A 25,441-nucleotide genomic window follows, 5' to 3' on the forward strand; every position below is an offset into this window, starting at 1 on the left:
ATCCATCCATCCATCCATCCATCCATCCATCCATCCATCCATCCATCCATCCATCCATCCATCCATCCATCCATCCCCTTTTAAAAACTGTCTGAAACAGAGAACTTTAAAAAATTGAAGTTTGGGGAAGTGTAAAAATGGACCCTAACAATCGCTTGGCTCTGCTTTGCTGATGCTGTGAAATGGATGTTGATTACACACACAATTTTGTTCTCGCACAGATGTAATCCGAAAATGTCTCTGAGGAGTGAGGAGAAAAAAAAGGCAGATAAGCCACAGTTTGTGTCTGTGTTTGCGTTCGTGCCTGTGGTACTGAACAGGACTTTAGTTGCACTCCGACAGTATGATCAGTGCGCCCTGACACCCAGCTTGTCAGCAGTTCCTATCCAGCTTGAGGTACTGATTCTGACAGACAGCTGTGCTGAGGGAGGCCCTTGTAGTGAACTGTCCTGAGTGGGAGTATTGATTTTACTGTTTGTCTCCCTTGACTGCAGCAAGGTGGAACCTTGATGAAATAACTCCCTCAGCCATGTGGCTTGATCCCCCCTCAGGCTCCCCTCACTCTTTTTTTTAAAGATCAGCAGGCCTGTTTCTGTGTTTACAAGGCATCTGGTGCGAGCTGGTCAGAGGCTCCTCATCCTCACGCTGTAAAATGTCACTCTCCCTCCTCCGCTGCACATCAGTAGGCGATGTCGCCGCAGCAGGACGCCCCTTTAGGTTGTTTCATTTCCATTTGCTGCTGTGAATGAAACATTTCTGGATGACCTGTCAATCTCGTCAATTCAACAGGAAATTCAAAGTGCAACTTCTTCAACGAGTCAGAGGCTCGAAATGTTCACTGACATTAACAGAAAAAAAGAGGAGAAAATGCATGCAGGCCCACATATTTCCCTGTAGCTTTCACATTATAGTTATTAAAACAAGCCAAGGCTCATCTGGAATGCACGCTGCTGGGACACTTTTGACTTTGATCCACTTTAGGCAGGCAACTCAGCGGACAAGAAAACTGCTGTGATCGCAAATGTAGAGAGGTAATTAAAAGCAGCATGTCCGCCCTTGCATAGACATTATTTGTCTTCTTAACACGGACAACACAGCTGCTTATAAAGGTTTATAAAAACAGGCATCTGTTTGCCCAGAATTACCAAGCATTGCCATAAAGGTCTTCAGAGAGCTACGGTCTGTGTCTTTGCTATTTAAACAATTACAAGTTGACTTAGATATTATATTGAGATCTTATATTGAGATGTTTTTCATTTTAAGGTAAACAACGGCATCTCTGTGGAAAGGCTCCCTTTGGATATAACTTGATTCAACTTGTCAGATTTTCCATTAATATTAACATAGCACTACACAAACCAGAAAGCAGTCGGTTGAAAGAAGAGGATGATGGCCCACTGAGAAAACAATCAACTATATTTTCTACTTTCAACCTAAAGCCCCAAAGCAGCTATTTGTTGGGCTGTAACAGTATGTGTGTTTGCGTCGAACTGAAGGGTACTCTACTTTGGTGCAGCAATTCCCTGCACAGAACTGTTATTAATTTTGCAGTTTATTGTTTCATTAATTCTTTGCAAGACACCAGACAAAATTCAATAATGGGCCGGTAAATCTTCACTTCCATTTGACGCACCTTAGCTTGTTCATAAAGAGGAAGCACCGTCAGAGCCTTGCACGGGTCCAGTTTAACAAACCCACACCCGCCGGAAGCCATTAGGATGGCTACTGAGATCGACCTGTCATCAGTAGATATCGTACATTCAAATCCAAACCCGACCCAATGAGGTTTAACCCACGGTGCCACCTGTTAACACATCAAGGTAGGCTGCAGCCTCTACCTTCCTTTGTCTGTTGTTATTTTTCCTTTTTCGTTATATCTGTTTTGTCATAGTTTCAATTTACAAAAATGACAACACAGAAAAAAGGGGCTTAAGCAGCTGCTTAATGCTAAACTGCTTATTGTTACAAATTAATAAACTGTTAGATAAATCACCTATACCTGCAAACACTAAATGAAAAATGAAAGAAAATCCACCCACAGCTGTTAATTTTCATCTATCTCATTTGCTCTCATAAAAGAGCATTTTTGCTGCTTTTATGCCTCTGTTTTTCAGGTAATCGGAGCAAAAACAGTAAATTTCTGTGAAGTTTAGGTTTTGTGATGAGGAAGAGTGAAGTGATAAGAGTCGTTTCTGTAAATACTGCTTTTAAAACCCGCATGCTATTACTTTAGATATAAAATCACCTTTTTCTTCTATTTTTCATCAAAAAGTGTAAACAAAGACGGATTTTATAAATACAAAATTCTTTATTTATGATTTTTTTGTCCTTTAATCAATAGGGCAAAAAAACAGAAGATATTACATGTGATATAAAAATTTCTTGAACTTGAACTCGCTGAATATTTGCGTATTTTTTTCCATTGGCTGCTGTACTGAAGAGAAACTGAAACTGAACCATGACTTGTGTAACGATGTACATACCAAACATTAATCTTGTGTAACTTTATTCCGCCAGCTATTTGGTTGTAATATACAAGACTGTCTAAGTGGACTAAGGCATTGCCTTGAAGAATAAATCAAACCACTTTCACATTTTGTCCCAAGTCAACCACTAACCACAATGGATCTTGAGCTGTCTCTAAGTATGGATCTTATTGGGATCTCATGTTCTAGACTTACAGAAAGAAGTGACTAATTGTGACATGGAAGAAAATGAAGTTTTTAATTATTTGAAAAGTAAAACTCTTAAATGTATGTTGTTAATTTTTTAGTCAGCCCATTTTAGTCCTGTATAAAACCCAATGTCATCAACTGCTTTTAGAACCACCCCCCTTATTACTATTCACTTTAGTTTAAACTGACTAAACAGCATAGTGTAGGTTAAGCAATAGATGTTAGAATCAATTGTGCTTAAGGCAGAGTTACATTAGAAAACATTTTAACAAGCTTCACACGGCACTGCAAAACGGCATCTTAAAACTGTATGAGTCTGACAGAACTGTTAACTATAGTGACCAGATTTTGGTTTCTGAAAAGGAGGACATGGGAAGCATGGGGCTGGGGCTACCATCACCGGGTCGGGTTTGTTCGCCCCGTCTCCTGGTGGCTCCCTCTCACCGTCCGCCAGAGCTCCTGGACAAGCCCGAGCTGACGGCTCTGTTCTGCTGCACTGTAGTCGACCGAAATCCTGGACGACTTTGAAATTCCCCCCGGACACTTTTTAAGGCATGAAAAGTAGGATATGTCCGGGAAAAAGAGGAGGTCTGGTCACCCTACTTGTAACCCACTAATGTAAAGTCATCTATCAAACTGAATAATTAGCCAGAAGGAGCCACAATCAGAGAAGGAGCCAAGCAGTACATGATAACTCTGGAGGAGCTGCAGAAAACTCATCTGAATTAGTTTGACAACTGTAGGATATAAACTCTACAAAATTGACTTTCAAAAAGAAAGCATTCACGAAAAGCAGGCCATGATAGGTCCCATTATCAATGTCACACGCTACTGAATGTCGCGGGTAAAAAACATTTTAGAAATACGGAAAATTAGATTTTCCTCTGCACTTCACCTTAGGATTTAATTGTCTTCCTGACAGTGAGATCTTACTTTTCCAGAGTCTATAGTTGCAGGAATTTACTGTAACTTATTTGTAACAGCGAATAGAAGTGCTTACTTCTACTGGCATGCTTGGATTTGCTCATTTGCTGCAACTCTCTCTCATCATCTATGTGTGGTAGCAAGCCCAATTTAAGCATATTAACACCACCTAAAGGGCTGGAGTGAGAAAGTCACGCCTGTTAAATAGAATGTTGTCAAAATTTTGTCGCTTTGTTATTTGAAGGCTGCATTTTGTTCAATTGCGATTATATCACAAACATAATTAATGTAAATGTGCTTTGATTAAAAAAAAAAAAACAACACACAAAAAAAGACACTACATCCTCCTTATCTGACTATTTCCACCTTGAAACAGGATGGTGGCAGAAGCTGGTGAGAGTCGGAATAAAGATGAAGGAAACCTGTAAGATAGCAAGCCTGTCAGAGACTGTTAAATCAAAGACCCAGACCTAAATCAAATACACTAAAAATGACACAAATGATGGTCACAGATGCTCTATAGACATTAATTTACACTGAACTTAAGCTCCAAAGAGCAACAAATATCTTCCATCTCTAGATGTGCAAAGGTGTTAGGGCATACACCAAAAGACTGACAGCTTTAAATTAGGCTAAAGGCAGTTCTACAAAATATTGACACAGGGGATTCCCACACTAGCTTTAAAAATTACTTATATTAAACAAATTAACAGCTTTAGAAAAGGTCCAATTTTCTCCAACCAGACACCCAAACACTTATTAGAAAGGTTCGGCAGTAACAAGACCTAACATGTAAAAGGGTTTGGTATGAATAGATCCATTTACAGCTATACTTTCAGTAAGGGTGAAATTTCAATAATTGCATTTAGTCTTTAACATGCTTTAGTTTTAGCTGCCACTCTGAATAAGATACATCCTGCTTTACAAAAAACTCATTATTTTATAGTCTTTGACATCACACTTCACCCAACTGAGAAATACATTATCATAGCAAATGCTAGATGCTTTTAGGTGGGAGTGCAGCCTGTGCATTGAAAATTTCAAGGCCAGTTATAATAACAAAAAATTAAATAGTGTTGATGTAGGCAGGTAAGATATGTGTTTGAACGTGCAACATTTCAATTGACAAGAAGACCTATGACAAATTCTAGCCCAACTCACAAGCCTGAGGATTGGATATTAAACAAACGGACAGTTGGATGAATAACAGCAAGGCTTCTGAAGGCCAAGGCCAAGTTAGACCACTCACCTTCGTGATTTGGTCCTATTATTGCCCAAATTTGTCAGGCCAGAAAAACAAAACCATATTGCATGTACAGTACAGTTTCCAGTGAGAAATGCTGGGCAACAAACAATCAAATTGCAATTAGAAACAATTTAAACTAGTTATGCAAATCATATCTAACAGTTCGGTCTGACATCCCATTAAGCTTTAATTCTACTGAATTTTAACTACTTTAGGAATATTGCTTCAACCAAACATCTAAGTGATGGATTAATTACATGATAGTGTCTTTGTTTTCTACCATACTTTAATCCCAGTGGCATTAGAATTGAGAAGTTCTTTTTTATAGATGGTAAATAGGTTCACAACGTCATGGCTAAGAACAGGAGACCCAGTATTCAAGGCAAGACGGGAAGTTTAATTACTCAAAAAGCTTTTATTTAAAAACGGATCTGCAGTAACAGCAGCTAGGCAGGAACCTCTGCAAAAAAGAAACACAGGTTAGTGACTAAATAAATCAGGCGGAAGAAGATTATGAACTTGAGTCACTAACCTGGTTTATAAGTTCAGTCAATACCCAGAGAAAATGGTAGGATCCAGCCGGTGGGATGCCAGTAAGATGCGGCGGGCACTGCCCAGAGTGTCGCAGACGCGGCAGAAACCAGAGGACTGAGAACATGCAGGAGACCAGATCGGAGCAGACAAAGGAAAGCAGGTTAATCCAGATGGCGGAACCAAAGCCGGTGTCGAGGACACGCTCAGGATTCAGAACCATGAGATCAAAAGTCTGAGGGAAATCCAGGTAGGTGACAGGAAACAGCTCCAAGTTCAGCAAACAGGACAGAGTCCATAGACAGGTCAGACAAACGGATCAGATGGGAATAGGCATGCTCAGTGGTTAACAAACAGGATCAGGTAATCAGAAACACTAAGGTGACGCTGAATCACTCTCACCACTGGCTCGTCAATAATCTGATGATTGGAAGCAGGCAGATAAAATCTGATCAGACGGGAACATGCAGGCTCAGTGGTTGAGAGGCAGAGCAGGTGATAAAAAACCCTAAGGTAACACTGACACACTCTCACCACTGGCTCAAGAATAATCTGGCACCGATGGCTGGTTAGACAGCTGGTTAAATAGAGGCAAGAGTAGGTGAATCAGATGAACGGCAACAAGAAAATCGGCGGAGCTAGGCAGGTGAATGAAATAAGTAACACTGCCAGTCATCAGCTCCAATATCAAGACAGCAGAATACATTGTGATCTGCCATGAAGGGTTGTCTTTAGTTGCATCTCTATGAGTCAGTCACAGAAAGAAATAGAATAAAAACACAAAGCATTATCGTTATTTTAGAATTTTCATCTAATCTAAAAAAAATGAAGATCTTTCTCTTGAACAAAAGCAGAGTTATGATGTCCATTCATTTGATATAACAAATAAGAAATAATCTAATACAATTTTAAACAGTGTCAACAGTGTTCATATTGTACTTTCAATATGAACCAATAGAAAATCAAATCTAATGTAAAGAAAAGCAATGGTTAATGTGGACATAAACGAGGGGGGAAAATACAGCTGCAGCACTTTAAAGCTCTTCATGCTGATATCCCTGCTACATTCCCATTCATTTAAGGCAGGGATACACTGTATGAAAATTTTAATAATTGAAAATTGTTTTAATTTAAACTGATCAATTAAACGCCATGGTTTGAAAGTTCACATCTCAAGATATCTGTTGGTCCACTGTATGGCCCAGTGCTTTGATGCAATCTATATAATACATGACAGGAAGCAAGAAGAAGCTGAATCTTGGCCTGATTAAAAAAATTCTTGCATGACAAAAAAATTAATACAAAAATGAAAGAAAAAAAAAACATACAGTGTAAGCAAATTTGCGATTTTATGATGGAGAAAACCATGTAGTGGGTTCCAGAGGTTCTCAATTCAAGCCCCACTCCCACTCACTGCCACTCTGGGTATATGAGCAAGAACCTTAAACTACACACTGCTCCGCAGGTGCTGCACAATGGCAGACCACTGCTCCCCAAGGAGAGGGGTTAAATGCATCTTTGTTTTGTACAATAACAACAAAGTTTGATTGTATTATATGTTGCTTAACAGCAGTAGCTGTCATGGTAACAGAAGCAGAGGAGCAGCACATTTCTGTCATCCTCAAAGTTTAGCCATCCTGTGGTAGTGTATGTGGATCTATTCATATTTGTTCGGCTAGGTCGATCCTTCGGTTTATATTTTCAGAGCTAGCTGTCAGTGGTTTTGATAATTTATTATCTCGATTTGTAAAAAGCGAGCTTCAGGATTTAGTGTTTGTATATTAAGTTTGGTCATACGTTTACGTCAATTTCGTCATAGAAAATAAAAAAGACAGTAAGAAGGAAACTGAATGAGGCAAGCACTGCATGAACAGAGAATGAGGAGGAGGGAGAGAAAAATCACCTGAATAAATGTGTGTTTCTCCGGCATCAGCTTGTAGCTCTAAGTAAAAAAGATGTTTTTTTTGTTTGTTTTTTGTTGTTGATTATTGTTATTTTGGCATTTCATCAGTTGAGGAAAGCAGTCAAATGATGAAAAGCAGCTGTCATTCAGACACAGCTCCTGGAGTAGATGGTGATACTCTCCATACTGGTTCTGTCTCTGGGGGATCTGGTGAAGCTGGGGCCACCAGCAGTTTGTTTGGCTTTCCATTATAAATAAAACATTTACTCTGTAAAATCCAGGTCCATCATGTTGTGTTAAAACTGGCAAGCTGCAAATAGAATCTTCTCCGATTCAATAATGTGGCAAAGTAACAGGGGTGGAACTTGTCCCCATGATGCAAATTGCTGGCGATATGTCAGGTGAATAATAGCATCCGAATGAGGCAGTGGGAATGTACCATGAAGTGCAAATTAAATACAAACAAAAGGAAAAAAATAGATATTCAATGTTTTTATTTATTTCTTTTTTATCAGGATCATACTATATTGAGCAGCATGAACACTACAATTGAGTGGTCTAACCTTGGCTAAATTATTTTACACTTCAAGTCTCATGTCGAATTTGCAAAGCTTTTTTTGAAAAAAAAAAAAAAAAATATGAATTCTTAGTTTTCTGAAAAATAAAGTAAGAATCCATTTGTATAACCAACATATAAGATCAGCCTAAGGCTGCAACCAGCTGCATTTATCTTTTAATCCAATTCAAATCAATTGAGTTCATTTATTTGGAGCCAGTTCACTATACATTATGTCTCAAGGACGAAGAAAGTAAATTCAATCAAATCATACAGACACTTTCAAAGTCATATTCGAGTTACTCGGATTGTTCGTCAATCCCAACTGTCGCCCTTGAGCAAATAAAATCAGATAAACAAATAAATATTCTGGGTGCAGAAGGAGAGCCTTGCCGATGGCAAAAAAAGACATACAAGCAGGACTGGTGTGTTAAAATTCAAAGGGCTAAAACCTACTGAGATCTACTGATTAATAATATTACCACAAAAACAAAGTCGAAAAATACTGCTAGGATCTCTTTCTTGAGGCGTATTTTGCAGTGACGTAACTTATCAAACCAAAACATGTTTATCCTGAATCAGAGAAACAAAGCATTTTTTATGGAGGAACTTCCTTGTACAAACAGAGGATGTGGAAACACTGAGCAATACTGCTTTTTCGTGCATCCTTATAGATTGCATGTAAGCGATTACGCTTGTTTGAGTTTTCCCTCAGAACCGAATCCTTTTTGGTATTTGGTGATAAATGTTCTCTGTGTGCTAACTCTGTGTGATTAACGGACACAGCCTGAAGCCCGATTCTTCCTCTGCCTCCTCACCGTACCTGAATCAATCATCTGCACGGATAGAGGATGCAGTCTTGAGCTGAACCAGTTGCTCATAACTTCTCTCTGTCCTTTTCTCACTGAAAGAGATAAGATGTAGCTTTGGGACTCAGTTTAAGACAGCAAATGCGAGCAGATGAAGCACTCTTAGTTGAATTTGCTGTGAGAACTGTTTCAATTTTTATTTTTTTATCTTCATTTCAAAGTGCCTACAATGCAGAAAATCCTTTTCCATTAATACTTTGAAGTTTAAAAAATATAGTTTCTTTATTTAAGTTGTTTCAAAAATGTTTTCCATCTTCTTTGTAGTGCTGTCATTTCTCTTAACTGTGGTCAAATAGATGCTCCAGGAGCCTGAAATCTGAATTGTTTCTCATCAAAAGGAGCTTTTCAAACAGAGTTTTCATTATCAACATCTTCAGTCTTTCCTGTAGAATGTAAAAAATTGTAGATATTTTTCAAGTCTAGTTAATAATTACATCAGTGACAACAATCACTATTCTTAGCAGCTTTGTAAATACAAGCAAGAGTTTAAAAAACATTAAACCTATTTAAAGGTAAAAGTCCATGATTTTTTTCTTGAAACTGTTTGAAAAACAGCAGGAATCATCTTTTTTCCCTATGAATTAAAAAGATGTTTGTTAATTTGACCAAGTGGGATCGACACCAGTAGAATATATGAAAGGTCATATTCCTGTAGCTGTCTAAAAAAAACAACTATTATAAAATTGGTAAAGTTATGTCCTTTTTAAAGAGCATAAAAAAACATAATACGAACAAAAAAAAATGCAAAATTTTGAAAAAAGATTACATGACAATTTCTAACTGTAAAAAAATAAATGTATAATTCCAACAGAATGCTGAATTTCTTAAAGAAATTAAAATCTATTTTTATAGCACAAGTGGCCTTTATTTTGAAAGTGGACTGACATGAAACTGGGTGGAATGAAGGTAATGACATACAGCAAAGGGCTCTCCAGGTTCAGATTAAAAACCAGGATGACTGTGTAGAGGACTGAGGCCTCCATAAGAGGCCTAAAAGAAATATGACACTGCCTATTGTTGTAAATCAAAGGTCTTCTAAGTGGGGTCACAACCCCTTAAAAGGTCGTGGGTGAACTGCAGTGGATAATTTCCCCATTTACGCCACGCTTTTGTAACCATAGATCGGTCCGAGCACGATAACTGAGAACTGTTGAGTGTAAATGGCACGCAAACTGAACCGGACCGTGCCAGACATAACCGAACCTTGCTAAACTGGTACTAGTTCATCATTAGGGCTCGGCGCAGTTCAGTTTAGGCTCGGTTGTCCGATAACAAAGAACACATGAGCAGACCGTGTCACCTCCTTACAGTCAGCCTCCGTAATCATGAAATTTCAGACATTCATAAAAATACTAGCTTCCCTACCGTGCCACATGATTTCAAGTGAGGATTCTGCTTAGCAGTGTGATGAACCTACACATCTGTCATTATTTTCTGCGTCTGTAAGCCCTGATTAGACTATCGTTTGTTGAATCTACTTCATAAAAGCCGACTGTCAGGTAAATTCACCAAAGGCTGCCTTCTTTGCCTGACTCTCCACAAACAACGAAATATCGAAATTATAATCAAACATAACTTCCTAAATGTCACGGGGACCGCTGGATTTGCTTCATTCCCTCCTACAATCCTAGAGAGCAGTAATCTTGCCTCCTAGATTATCACTAGGAGGCAAGGAATCGTGCTAGTGTGATGATTAAATGGTGGTAAGGAACCGATGTCGCCACGGTTAACCGATCCAAGCTCAGTCAGAACTATGCAGGGATCGGTTTCAAAGGTTAGTGTAAATGCAGCTATAGAATGTAAGACTTGCTTGGTTTTATCACAAATAAATCCTTTGCAGTATAACTTAAACCAGAAGAACAACTTTTACATGCTATTTGTATATAGATGGTAAAGGTTTGCATTAAAACCTGTTAACAATTCTTACTTCAATTTATTTATTTCATACATTTAATTTCATTTTCAGTCTTTTCCATTAGCACTTCAATAACTGTTAAAAGTTCAACTCTATTAAGACCCTTCTAGATTGTCTTAATAGTGTAAGTGCCTTACGGCTTTTAAATTGTGAGGCTCACATATTGGCTACTCCCAAGTTGGCAAGAAAGCCAGCGTCAAATAACCTTAATATCAATAAATTATTAAATTATGACAGCATATTTTGGAAAATCTGCTGTGGCTTGAAAATTTGTTTGCCCAAAGCAGGCTACATTCTGTTAACCATTTTCTGTTTTCCTTCTTTTTTCTGTTTTGACAAAAGAACTATTCCTCCTTTTTTCGTCTTTTACTTTTTTTTTCTGTTGGAGAGCACACCGGCCTTGAGAAAATGCAGAGCCTTTATGTGAACTTATATTTCTCATCTTGAACTTTTAAAATCTAAATATTGCTCCCACACACCAATTTATTCATTCACGCTGTAGACCTGACAAGGTGAGCTAAACTTCAAAGAAAAACAGTGAGTGGCTACATGCTGAGCTGAATATGATTAAATTTAACATGACATATGTTAAATAACCCCTGCTGCAGCAGTTTTACAAATACCTGTGAAACGGTATCAATGAGAGGGAGATTATGGCAGTGGTATAAGCAGTCAAATCAATGCCTGAGTATTTTTGTGCAAGTCGATAAATGATCTAGGTTTGGTCCATTAGTCATCTTAGCACCCTTTTTTGCATTGCAACTGCATTGCACACTGCTTCTGAAATCTCTCAAGGTGGCTTTTTCAATCGTTTGGGTATACATGCACATGGAAAGCATATCAGTTTGCATATTCTTTCAGCACTATGATCAAATACAAAGCCAAACTAGAAGTACCTCGTAATGGAATAATCTACCTCCTCATGACACTGAGACACTTTTTGATCATTCAGAAGAGGCACTCTAAGACACTTAATTCCTTTTTCTCCCTCCGTGACTTCTTATGATTCACAGGCATGCCTGGTTCTACCAAGTGTAGGAAATGCCACCGGTGTCAAGACATTTTCCTCTCATTGAAGCCATCCTAATAAACAAAAGGTACAACTCGATCTCCAAACGTGAGAGACGGAGCCTTACATGGAATGATATTTCAAGAGTGTCGGCGTCCACTCATTGGAACTGGATGGGGGACTGATGGGAAGTTAAGGGATTTGTGGGTGGGATTTAAGAGCTCTGTCTTTTAGCCATTCATCTGCTATGAGGGAATGACTCACGCCGAGGGACATCAGATACCTACCATGAGCTTGATGTGCTGTATCGCAAAACATGCTGAGACATAATGCTATTTGTTCCACTCCGGCACACAGTGATGTCACAAGATGTTATCCCAGTCTCAAGCACTGAACTCTTAAAGAGACAGTTTTTTAATGCATACTTATTATATTGTGGCACAGGATTTGATTTATTCTGCAATACTGTAGGTGGGTGAACACAGAAATTGATTCCTAGGAGAAAATTCCTTTCTTTTGAAAAAGTAAACTATTATTTGATCCCTATAACAGGGGTATTTTAAGTTTGAGTTTCATAATGGAAAGAATGTAACACTCAGTGATGAATCTGTTTTTACTATCCCTAAACTTTCTAACATTTTGTCACATTGCGACCACTAAATTAAACATATCCAAGATGTTGTGTGATCGACCGAAACAAAAGGCATGATGCCATCTTTGGTTTTTTAAATAAGAGATTAAGATATCTTTCAAAAAAATCCAGTGCTACTAACTGTCTTGGTAATTAGCATCCATCGGTGTATAATTTAATTTTTATTTATTTATTTATTTATTTAACCTTTATTTAACCAGGAAGTCCCTTGAGATTGAAATCTCTTTTTCGAGGGAGACCTGGCCAAGACGGCACACCAGTTAAAATACAAACAGAAATACAACATAGACAAAATCTCACATAGAGGTAAAGACAGGTAACATAGGGCAGTTACATTTTTGAGTTACATGACATTTTAACATGGCCTTAAATTCATTCAATGGGACTAGATCATTTAAATGGAGCAAGTTTTGCAAATCATTCCAGGACCATGGAGCAAAGTAAGAGAAGGATTTCTTCCCCAGCTCAGTAAAAACCATTGGAACCTGGTAAGAGCGCCACCTGGTGGAACGGAGATAAAAATGGCTGGAATTTAGCTTGACGAGATTACATAAATATGCCGGCAGTTTACCCAACATGGCCTTGTATAGAAAAATATACAAATGAAGTTATCTAGGTAGACTTAGTGACGGCCAGCCTACCAGTTCATACAGCGTACAATGATGAGTAATGAATAATTTCAGTCTCAGCAAAGGTATCTGAGAGCATCTGAGGTTTTTTAGCGTTGGTGGTGGAAAAATCATGATAAGGGAAACCTTTTCTTTAAAGATAAGAAATGTGTTCTATTTCAGCTCTCTAAATTAGTATTTGTTTGTTCAACCCCTGACTGTATGTTCTTTCTGCTAAGATTGCTGCAAAGGCAACGACACAATGCAAGCAAACATCTACTATCTGTAGATGTTCATCCACGAGGAGCAAATCCTGCAGCCAGCCGGGTTTTCTTTGATAGAAAACTTAAACCAATCTCTCTGGATGAATTAATTAAACCGCTTCTGTAAAGTGCCTTCAGATGACATGCATTGCAAATTTGCACAATATAAAAAAATTGAATTAAATGTTTAAGAAGGCTAGGTCAAAGACCAAACCTGAACCCAATTGAGAGTCGGGTACAGTTTGAGTATTACAACCCTCAGTGTGGCTGAACGTATTATTTTACAAAGAAGAATGGAGAAAACAGTCTGAACAGAAAACAGAACTTGCATCCACATATATGAAAAAAATGTAGTTGTCGAATATGTCATTCTTATTTGCAAAACATTTTGAGTATGTATACATTTTTATGGCTAAAGCATATTAAAATGTAAAAGATGTAATCCATTTTTCCAGGATTGTAGATATCAAAATGTAAATGAATGAAAAAAAAAAAATAAGCATAGCCTCTCAAACCTCTATAACTTCTCATATTAAAGAGGAACAAACCTATTTATAAATGGGGGGTTTTAACTGGCAATCTGGACTTCAATCTGTTATGTGTGATTATTCAGATTCCTCTCTCAAGTCTAACTGCTGCCACGTGACAGAAAAGATGGAGAGGAGCCCAGCGGTAAATATTCGATTTGCTGAACAGATTTCACATGCTGTGAGAATTTTGGTGCAATATTTCTTACATGCAAATGTCACTGTTGCTTCGCTTGTGGGGCCATTCAGAGGTACGACACTTTAAAAGTTTTAGTCGCTGCACCGAACCACCAGCCAGCACAAACTGTTACAGCATCAAAAAACACGGAGAACTTAATCCTGCTGGGTGGCACGCTCATGCAGCGGAGGATTAGTCTGTGAAGGTGATTCTACAATACCTGCACTTACACTTTAAATGTGCCATGGTGCTCATTCAACCTCTGAATCCAAATGGAGGAGTTGCACACGGCAGCCGACTTAAACCAACCTCCCCGCAGTATAACTTACCTGTCACCAGCTTAGCCCAGATGAGGACAGATGACCTTTCTTTAAAATAAAATCAACACCAGAGACAGTTATTCTTGGCACATTCCTTGTGTTGGTTGTTGTATAAATCAGAGGAGAAACGATTCAGCCGGTCACCTATGCTGTCATATCATTCCTGTATCATGTGTCAGTCTGTCAAGTCACACAAAATCTGAACAAATGTGCTCACCAGATTTATTTAAATCACTGCCATAGATGTGTAGGAAGCCTTAAAGTGAACGCAGGGGCACAATGCCACAATGAGATGTTTTTAGGACTCCCTCACCATCCTCTGTACTGTGTGTTGGGCAGTTACATTTGGGCTGTTAGGTAGTCTGTTCTAGTTGTTTATTGCTTTTCTATTTCTCTGTCTGCCGGTATGGGCGTATTTATTGGAGAATCCGCTCTTTTTCTCATGAGTTATAAAGATAAAGGTGTATATAAGATGGAATTTATGTACCTAGCACATTTTCTTGGAATGAGTCTCAGTGTCACATCTGATTTATACCCCAGGGAAACAGGAAGATTCATATTTATACGGAAAAAAAAAGAAACAAGCAAACATGTAACTTCTCTTCTGATCTAAGCAGTATCTGAACAGCCCACTACCAAAATTTATAGTTTATCACGAAACACTGGATCATTACAGAGGCTAAATCTTTCTGATCAATACAATTTTTTCCATTTTAATTTTTTCAAATTAGATTTATATTGATAAATTATAGTTTTCCTGCTTTTCATGAAATCTAGTCGCTTAAAGATGATATGTTAGCATCAATTTAAGCAAGATTTGCAGAAAAATATGCTTTTCTAGTAGGCTCATTAAGATAAAAACATTTTACTACGGTAAGTTTACCATCTTTAAATGAGTACAAATGCACCCACTCACTGCGTCAAATGTCACTCTTTACTTTAAAAAGGGCACAGTCAGATACTTTGCTTGACCAGCCAGTATTTGACAGCAGCAAAAATAAGAGAAATAATTTGCAAGGAATTTTGCCAAGAGTTACATTTTTCATTATCTTGAGTGGCTTTTAGGAAAAAGACAGGGAACCACTTTCCAAACAGTTTAACTAAATGGATACTGACAAAATCCTATAAAGTATATTTCATAAATGCTGATATCAGGACAAAGATTGTGCATTTTTTAATTTTAAATGAGTGTGTAAACCAGGAAGGAAATCTCATCCAGCATCACAGAGATCTATTACTAAATAAACAATGATCAATAAGTTAAAATACTTAACATTAAGTTGTGGCTAATTTTTGAGGGGAGATATTTTCTTAGAAGCAAATCTTCAGTCAAACATAAAACATATTTTTCATTATGTTAAACAAGTGTTTTGCATATGCTATTGCACCCTCTGTGGGGGTAACACTTCATTATCAGACCAACTGGATTACTGCTCGGGCCTGCCAGCGATGACGACTTGAATTAATGACACATGAAAAGCAATCTCCGTGCCCTGAAAGGCCTACAAGGGCACTCTGAGCTTCACACACTAAAAACACCTTGTCATAATAATGAGCGCTCTGCCTCCTACATCAGAACGATGTGCCCAGAACTGTAAATCCACCCGGCTTCGCTCATTCAAGCTGATCTGTGACCGGAGGGCATCAGCTGCTCTGCTGTTTCGCTGTGTCTCATTAAGGTCCTGCACTCTCACCTCCTTCCTAGGCAGAACACAGCCAGAAACAGCTGGAGATGTGTGAATCCCCGATGTGCAACAACAGTATTCATCCATTCTTGTCTGGCCGTGTTAAATTAAAGTTTTATATCTGAGCTTTCATAATCATGTAGCTCAGAGGATGGTGCTCAGAGAAGATTCAAATGTGACACAGCAACCCTTTTCTCACTAACCTATAGCGCTGCACTAAAATTAATATTTTTTGTATCAAACTGGTGTAGTGCCAGTCACTTTAAGCGACAATCTAAAAAGAAGTGTTCCATTATTTCTTCATGTTGGGGGAAAAAAACAGATAAAAAATACCGTCTTTGAAATCAATGGAAATATACAACAGTTGTCACTACTTTGGTCCCTCCATTATTTTAAAATGTTTGACTATACAGGGATATGAGGAAGTTTGACCATTTCTTTGTATTTTTCTTTTTTCTATCTTACCCCAAAGGTTTTCTTTAGTGAGAGCCGACACCAGGACATCTGTTCTCCAACAGTAGGCAATGCCGTTGAAGTTTCTTATTCAAGGCCTCAATGACATTGAAAGCTGGAGCTGGGATTTGAACCGACGACCCTTTAGGTGCAGGGCCAAATGTTTACAGCAGTTTAACTGACACACTGGACACGGCAGCATAAATAACAACGGATATCATCAATAAAGACAACTGTAAATGCAGGATAGGTTGTGGTGGACACATTTTACTGTTTCCCACCAGAATTTAAGCTTTTATTGTGATGGTAGAATGTAAGCTTTTTTGTTGTTAAGATGTGAGGAGGGAGAAAAAAAGCCCCGACTCTTCTGTTTCCCCCTGTATTGAGCAGTTGGAAAGTTTTGCAGATTAAAGCGAGACCCAACAATACATTCTTTCTTAGATTGATTTTAGCAAGGCAATTATTTCACTTTTTTTTTTTTAAGTCAAACCAACCAGACTGACCTCAATGCTTTACAGAAATATGTCAAAAGCAAAGGATCACCAAGGTAAAAGGATTATATTGTTTTGTATCATTCATCATAACAAAAGCGTAATTGTGTTTTTTGAATTAAAGCACATTAAAGCCATAACCTTTACTGCAGGCCTGTTATTTGTAATCATGCATTCAAAGTGAGATTAGAATCTAATCTAATCTAAAACAGAACAGGAAATTAAGAATTATAAACAGTGATTACATCAGTGTAAAAACTAACTGCAGAACAGTAACAGAAAGCGACTATATGGAAATCTGCCTCCCTTTAATTCATGTTTTCAGTGGGATTGAAAGCCCTTTTCTGCTTTACAGAAGCAGAACTGGGATCCATGCTGTACACTGGATCCCTGTAGCTCAGAAAATAGATTTTAAAATCCTTCTGTTAGTCTACAAACCACTGAATGGATCAGCACCTCACTATATGACAAATTTGTTTTCAGTGTATCAACCTCCCAGACCTCTCAGGTCTTCTAGCTCCAACCTACTCTGTCCACCCAGAACTAGAACCAAACAAAGTGAAGCAGCATTTAGGTCCTATGCTCCACTCGTCTGGAATAAACTGCAAGAAGACTATAAAAGTGGTGAAAGTCTGAGTTCTTTCGAGTCAAAATTAAAAACCAATTTGTTTATAACTGTCTTTGACTGTTGAAGTTAAACTGTTAACTGAGGTATCATTACTTTTAACTTATGATCCAACTGTTTTATTAACTGCTTTAATCATGCTTTTATCTTTATTTGCTTTTACACTGCTTTTATTTTTCTTCTACTCTATCTTTTTATTCATGTAAACACTTTGAATTGTCGATGTACTGAATCATGGTATACAAGTAAACATGCCTAAGCCAAATGAAGGAGGGAGTGTTTGTAGCTGAAGTCAGATATTTTATCATCCTTTCATCCGACACATGTGTAGCAATATTTTCTGTCTTTTTAAGGCCAGCCACCATTTTGGGAAACGATCTACAGATGGGCTACTAGGGTTTGAGTAGCGTGAAAGATTGTTTCTAAAAATAAAAACACTTTGACACTTACTGTATGCCGTATAGTTTAACATTCACAAGTAAAGCACTAATTATGTGGAGAAAAGTGAGACATGCCTGTTCATATCAGTCGCGCTTCTGGGGTTGTTGTGGAGCTATACATCAGAGTAAGAATGTTAATTGGAGCTAAAAAAAAAAAAATCACAATCTCCACCTACAGTAATTGCTGCTTAAACTTTGGTGTTAGTTTCACTGTTAGTTAGAAGTAGCAACATTAAGTTTCCTGGTTGCTTGCCAAATGTAAGAGATAAGCACATTAGCAGGGTGAGAAAATATGTCCCTTTCTTACACTGAATCAAAACAACAAAAATTCAATTTAAATCTAACATTGAGTCAAAAATTGTAACCCAGGGCGATGATTTATGAAAGAGTCATTTCAAATGATATCTTTACCTGATTAGATGTTATAGGAAATCCCCCACAGGATGAAATAAGAAATGATAAGATGGTACAATTATATTGTTTACAAATGATTATATAACTGGGTTAAATATTCATTTAGTCCTCATCAGATAATGAATTGGTTCACCTAAAGTATGCAGCAATTTCATTTACTGAGAATGCTTATTTTTCTTTTAAAAGACAATAATAATCATTTTGTTTTAATCAATCTGATTAATATATTGCATGATTGAACAAAAAGTATAAAACATTAATTTAGACCAACATATATTTATCTTCTAGTAATCTGCATCATGGATTATTCTTTTGAATCTAATCTTTGGAATCCTTACTGAAAACCTAGTCTGCTGAGTCAAACCCATAACCCAACACATAGACTGCAGATATTGCAAGTTTGGGCAACTAAATTATGCATGTTAACCTTATATGCAAAGCTTTTTACAATAATGCATGAAGTATATGTACATCCATCCATATTCTACTGCTTAGTCCAAGTCAGGGTCGCTGTGGGGCCGGTACCTATCTCCGGCAGTCTATGGGGGAGAGGCGGGGTACAATCTGGACAGGTCGCCAGTCTGTCACAGGGCAACACAAAGATACACATAGACGCAAAACCATGCACACACACTCTTACCTAGGGACAATTTAGAGCAAATTAACCCAAAAGTCATGTTTTTGAACTATGAAAGCTGGAGTACCCAGAGAGAACCCCCGCATGCACGGGGAGAACATGCAACCTCCGTATAGAAAGACCACGGTCCAGGATTTAAACCCAAACCCTTCCTGCAGGCAACAGTGCTACCCACTGCTCTACAGTGCAGCTTATATATGTACATGATTTTTCTTTCCTTTTTATCATAAAGCTCTGCGAGCATAAAAATACAAAATGACACTATCCATTTATTAAAGGATTTGGAGACCCAGGGTCCAACAGTAAGTGACACTGATTTATTGGAGGTGTATTCTGTATTCCTAAATATAAAGACTTCAGGCTGTGTGATTTATTGTTATAGTTTCTGACTGCGTTATTGCTGCTTTAAGTGTGTCATTGACAGATGTTTGACTGTGTAGGAATGAAAATGGATTGTAAATTGCAACGGCGGGAAACAAAATAATCCTGTTTTGAGTTTCAAAGGAAGCCACATAAAATATTTCTTTGATTTTTAAGTGCAGCCTTTTACTATGTAGACTACCGAGAAGACATAATTTACTCAGATCTTTCTTTGCAATTGTATGAAATAAATTTTGCAAAACTGCTCCTTGCTCTGCGTCCTAGTGTCACACTGAATATATCTACATGAGTAATTCCAGACTGGAAAGTTGGATAATGAACGTGTAGCAATCAGAAATAATTCTTCCAGCACTCATCAGACTCTGTAGGCCTTTGAATCTGACTGAGAAAGAAAAAAAACTACCCTACTTGGTGAGCCCAACCCCAATGAAAGTAGATAAGGAAGTGCTCCCTCACAAAGCAACTTAAGAGGACAGCACTTAAAGGTTTGTTTCTCCACAATGCCCCCGAAGAGGGCCGGCCTGCCTGCTCCACTTCTCCCCTGACTGACAGCACACTCCAGAGACGACATGCCGCAGGACACGCGCACTGATCCAGCCTGACATACCTGACCTTTCCTGGGCCGCACAGCTGACTCACCGTGCGCCGCGCCCTGTTCGGCTGAAAAGGCCACACAAGGCCACGCGGGGGATGCCATCACAGCTTTCCTTCACCTCCTCCTACTGCCACCAGAGGAGCCGGCAACTTGTATGTGTGAGGAAAGTCAATCTAAGAAGTGGCCACCCACAAAACAAGGGCTGGGTGTCTGAATTTGACATTGACATTCTGTTTGTATACCCTTAGTAAAATCTCAAAGATTTTAGAAGAGAGATCATCACATTTCTACCAAAAAATAAGAAGCAAGAACTTTACTTTTTTTTTTATTAATTAGGCTATTACTGGAAGATAAAGTGACAATGCATAATACTAATACTTATATCATTAATAAATCCACTTCAAACAACGGCTTACTAGAAATGGAATTCAGCAGTAATGTGTCTCGTCTGAGAAAGAAGCCTCAGAATAGATGCTGCAGGAGGCCACAGAAGAACAAGCGGCGGGAGGATTGTAAGTGCAGAACAGATGCTGCAGCTGTGAAATGAAGAGCTGTCACATCCAGCGAGCACTTCCCTGAGTACAGAAAACACTTGGCACAGCAGAAATAAATCATGTGCTTGCGTGCTTTGCTGGATGATTGTATTTTTTTATTTTATTTTTTTTTTTGAAAGAGGAAGGATGTTCTCTGCAGTTCCAAAATCCAGCTTATGTGACGAGACGATTCGGTCAGCGCTCTTTTTTTCTGATGTGTCCGTTCCGGCAAACTGACTTTTTAATGTCCTTGTTAAATGAAGAGTCTGAAACCTAATGCTGTGTTGAAACTCAGTGAGCTCAGATATGCTTACAATGCTGAAAAATAGACTCATGGACACATTGCATGTATAACCTGTCACTTGTGCATTCAATGCTATGTGAATTATAGCATCTCTTTTACATCAGTAATTGCAAGTGTCTTTCCGCTCTGGTTAAAACAAAAAATAAAATACTTGAAGTTCAAATAACCTTTATCTAATTTGTTTTGTGATTTTTTTTTTCCTGAGATAACGGCATGGTTGTACATTGGTCATTCTCTGAAGAGAGTTATCAGCTAAAGTGTCACAATTTAAGGCCTATAACCGACAAACAAATTAATTTGTATATACTTATATTCATTTGAAACAACTTAATAAACTTAAATTCACATATTTTTATCTATACTTTGTCAATTTTTGAGTCGGTGCTCTATCCTTACTGTTGAGGATAGAGGGGCTTTATTCATTTTCTCTGTTTTGATTGGATGAGGGGCAGCAGAAGGATGGGCTTGTCCAGCGTTCCCTCTGTTCAAACCACACAGGTCAAAGGATAGGTCAAGGTAAGTTAAACATATTAATACATTTTTGCAAAAGTACACATATCCTTTTGTCTTTAAGAAATGTATTGATGTTAAAACCAGGGACGTCCATCTGTTTTCTTGGGACTTTATACTGTAGATCAGCACAAAGCCGGGAATAATTCTGAAAAGGAACTGAAAATATACCTTTGTTTTTTCTCTGCATTCTGTCCCCTGAAGCTCTTATTTTCACAATCTGTCGTTTTAACTAGATTTGCACATATAGATATCAAAATCACACATCCGTTGGTTCAAGCCCGGCTCCGGCTTTCAGTGTCATTGAGTCTTTGGACAAGAAACTTCACCTGCATGACCTACTGATGGTGGTCAGAGGGAGTGGTGGCGCCTTTGTACGGCAGCCTCGCCTCTGTCAGCCCTGCCTCTTCAAGTTGTGGCTACAACCAGTTTCTCTAGTCATGCTGCTAAAAAAGCAACAACACTGCATGATGCTGCCACTACCATGTTCCACCCTGGAATGGTGTGCAGTATTTTCCCCACCCAAAATCTCTTTGCATTTCTAGAAAGTCTCATTTCCATCTCATGTGTATAAAGCACATTTCTCTATGTGTTTTTTTCTCTCCATTAAGCTGCAAAGCTGGTGGCATACTTACAAAAGTAAAATAAAGGCTTCCTTTAAGCTATGTACTCTGTCAACATATTTTCTGCAGGTCCCCCAGAGTTGCTATAGGTGTTTATATGGAAATGCAATTGGTCAATGGTCTTTCCTTCTGATCTTCACGTTTCGGGGTATGATCATTTATTGGTATGTTTTAAGTAACAAGTTATATACTGTTTAAGATGACCTATTACACTAGAAGGTACATTAAGATTTGATTTTATAACACATAAATATCTCACAAAAAAAGTGTTGGGTGTATCAACACTTGGTCACCCTGTATGCAAGATTCTGTATTGAGCTTTTATTATATGTTGAGCAGGTTTTCATTTGACGATTTGATCTAATCTTTTTTAATAATTTTTTTAATCATAATTTGAAAGGTGGTCCTACAAACTGTCTAGGCGCAATTCTATTAAACAGGAAAATTATTATTTTCTTATCTCTAAATAACAGAAAGATATAGGCTAATTGAAAACAAATGCTCAAAGTAAGTAGAAGGATAATTACGGAAAAGCAAAAGGAGCTTAAAAAAAAGAAAAGAGAAGCCCGACTTTCAATATCATTGTATGAAAAATTCACACTTGATTTGTTTATTTTGTTGTTTTGTTTTTGTTTGTTTTGTTTTAGGGGGGTATAAGTTAACTTGAAATATGGATTGTTCTGCCCTTATACTGTTTTAAAAATGAATGTCAAGAGTTAATGATGTGAATGAAGCAAACTGCTGTAGGCTACTTGGAAGTTATCAGTGATTAGAAAGGGAATTGTAAATTTGGGCGAATTGACAATGAAATGATGGGGAAAACATGAATTCAAAGGCAATTGGCCCAACAATGCCATGCAAGTAAGAGGGTGAATATAGGTTGTCGCAACTGAATTATGCGTAAAACTAGAAAAACTCCAAATCATTTACATGTTTACCTCAGATCACTTCACTATATATCTGCATAAACCTGCAGCAGTTGTTTGGAGGTTTTTTTATTCTTTACCTTTTATTCCTCTGGGCCTCCTTCTTATCCATCACCACCGGGACGCAGTTGGTGAGCTCGGTCCAGTCTGCGTGCAGCCCGCAGCTCCAGCCTGTGGAGAACCGGGAGAAGAGCCAGGACTCCTCTTTGCCCGGCCGGTGACAGGTGCACTTCTTCTGGCCGGGCTTGCAGTCGCACGGCTGTTCCAATCGGATATTCCTCACCAGGTGCCTACCGAAAGTGGTCCCTCCGGTCTTCTGGATGTGCAGGAACACGATCACGTCGTCTCCTTTGATGTTGAACTCCACGCGCCTGTCCAGGTCTCTCTCGGTGAAGTTGAATTTGTACGGCAGACGTGGCGGACCGTCATCGTCCAGATCGGGATCTCTGTAGAAGTCGTCCGTGTCCTGATAAGGGGAGGAAAGCAGGCTCACCCCTCTGAATCTCTCCCCGGACTTAAAGTGGCATGAATTGCTGCCCGCAGGACATATGTACTGATAACCTATCATAACAAAAAGGACAGCCAAGATGGGAACCAAGATGAGCTTGCTGGATCTCTCATCCATTATATCTTAGGATAGTGTTTTCATTCCATAACTGTAAATATCAGCTGTTCGGATGGAGATCACTATTCATCCATGCCCTCCTTTATTTTATTTAAACAGCCACATGTTGATTTATCGCCCTCCGGACACGCGTGATGCTTTTTAAAACGATCCACGCCGTCTGCTGCGCGCTGCCTGGAGAATGTCCAAATCCAAGAGTCATGGCACGCAAATCTCTGACTGTCCAACTTCTGAAGCCGATCTGAAGCTGCATCCGCTTCGATCACTCAAATGAAAGTGAAAAATAAAGAAGAATAAAAGCTATTAGAGAGAGTTTTTAGTTTTGCTCTCTTTCACCTTTACAATTCTGCTCGGACAGCAGCATCCTGCCTGAATGGAGGGACTGAGTCTCTGCCTGGCTGAGCTAAAAGCACTGCTCTCTGAGAGAAGGAGGATGCTGCTGCTGCTGCTGCTGCTGCTGCATCCTGCCCTCATCATAGATAGACTGGGGGAGAGCTTCCCATACCATATCCTATCCATCACTTAATCTTGTTTTACAGAGAGCAAACCCAGAAGCACAATAGTTGCCAAAATAAAGATTGGAAACCCTCATTTAGATACCCAAATTCTTTGATGCCCAACTTTTTTGAAGCGCATCTATCTCACCTTTGAAGATTAGAACAAGAAGATATCTATGAAGAGATCTATAATCAGTAGTAGCAGTAAAATTAGATGGCAAAGTCTGAAAAATCTACAAATCAAAATGTTTCTTTCATTTGTATTCAGCCCTCAGGGTAATTTTGATAAACCATCTTTTAGTGCTTTAAATCCTCTTGGCTTTTTTTTTGATGTGGGCTATCACAATGTCTATTACTTCACATGACTTGTAAAATGAAATTTTAGTGTAGTTCCATGGTTTCTAATCTGGCAAAACCCACATTGTCTTTGAAAAAAAAAACTATTGTAACTCTGGCAGTATGTTCTGGATCAATGTTCTGATAGAGGGTAACTCTACACACCATCTTTAATTCAATTCAGTTTATTTATATAGCGCCAATTCACAACACACCTCATCTCAAGGCATTTTACAGTTCACCAGATCATCCAGTCAGATTGATTCAAAGTTTTCTATCTAAGAAAAAAAAGTTGATTGCTTCAACTCATTCACTCAAATGCAATCCCTTACTCTAAGCATGCTTGTAGCGACAGTGGAGAGGAAAAACTCCATTTTAACAGGAAAAGACCTCTGGCACAGTGTGAGCGGCCATCTGCAGAGGCTGACTGGGGTTCAAGGAGACAGAAGCAGAGATACAAAAGGCAACTGTAAAAGGCGGCCCCATCCAGGAAACACACAGCTCCGAGCCAGCTCCCATGTCAGAGGATGAAGAGGGCACATCTTCTGCCTCCTCTAACATGCTTTCTTCCAGGACTGCCCTTTAATTAGGCTGAGTAATTTTCCCTTCATCTGACCTGCTTCTCTGTTTAGAAAGATGCCTATAGAAATCTATCACCCACCACAGTGTAACAAACCATAACAGTATCGAGACATAGTGGTGGAACCTACCCTACATAAATCTCTCTCGTCCTATCTTTTTTGCCAGTTTTAATATTCCTAACAAAGCAATTAGAATAAAATAGAAACCACAGATCATATAACCACCCCACATTGCTCCCCGGGCGCCCCACAATGGCAGCCCACTGCTCCCCAAGGGGATGGGTTAAATGCAGACAGTTCATTTCATTGCTCTTTACTTGTAGCAGTGTAATGACAACATAAAATATGGAAAAAAAAAGAAAAATATCAATGACAAAATAAGCCACAAAGAGATATAACCAAATTAGATCATATATGGTCAAACATTTCAATGAAAAATGTAATTAAGGAGTACAGTTGTTTAAAAATATTTACAAAAAACGTCTTACTGTTGGTAAAACATACTAATTTCAGTGGTTCATATCTAAATGCCTTAAAGGAATAGTAGACCCAAAACATGATTAGCCTTCATTTTCTACTCACCCCCATGCTGAACAACACTCTGGAGTA

The 25,441-nt window shown here is 38.5% G+C and overlaps 1 protein-coding gene across 1 annotated transcript in view; it reads right to left on the reverse strand.

Moving 5' to 3' along the window:
• LOC107093547 (heparan-sulfate 6-O-sulfotransferase 3-like) overlaps positions 1-23,796 on the reverse strand; it is a 95,197-nt gene extending 71,401 nt beyond the window's left edge. The window contains exon 1 of the mRNA XM_015388677.1: positions 22,874-23,796. Coding sequence (XP_015244163.1) covers positions 22,874-23,418 — 545 coding nt within the window. The 5' untranslated portion in view covers positions 23,419-23,796. The remainder of the gene's footprint in view (positions 1-22,873) is intronic.
• Positions 23,797-25,441: the final 1,645 nt, after the last annotated feature.

This window comes from Cyprinodon variegatus, unplaced genomic scaffold, assembly GCF_000732505.1.
Source record: "Cyprinodon variegatus isolate N-32 unplaced genomic scaffold, C_variegatus-1.0 Scaffold432, whole genome shotgun sequence".
Classification (NCBI taxonomy): domain Eukaryota; kingdom Metazoa; phylum Chordata; class Actinopteri; order Cyprinodontiformes; family Cyprinodontidae; genus Cyprinodon; species Cyprinodon variegatus.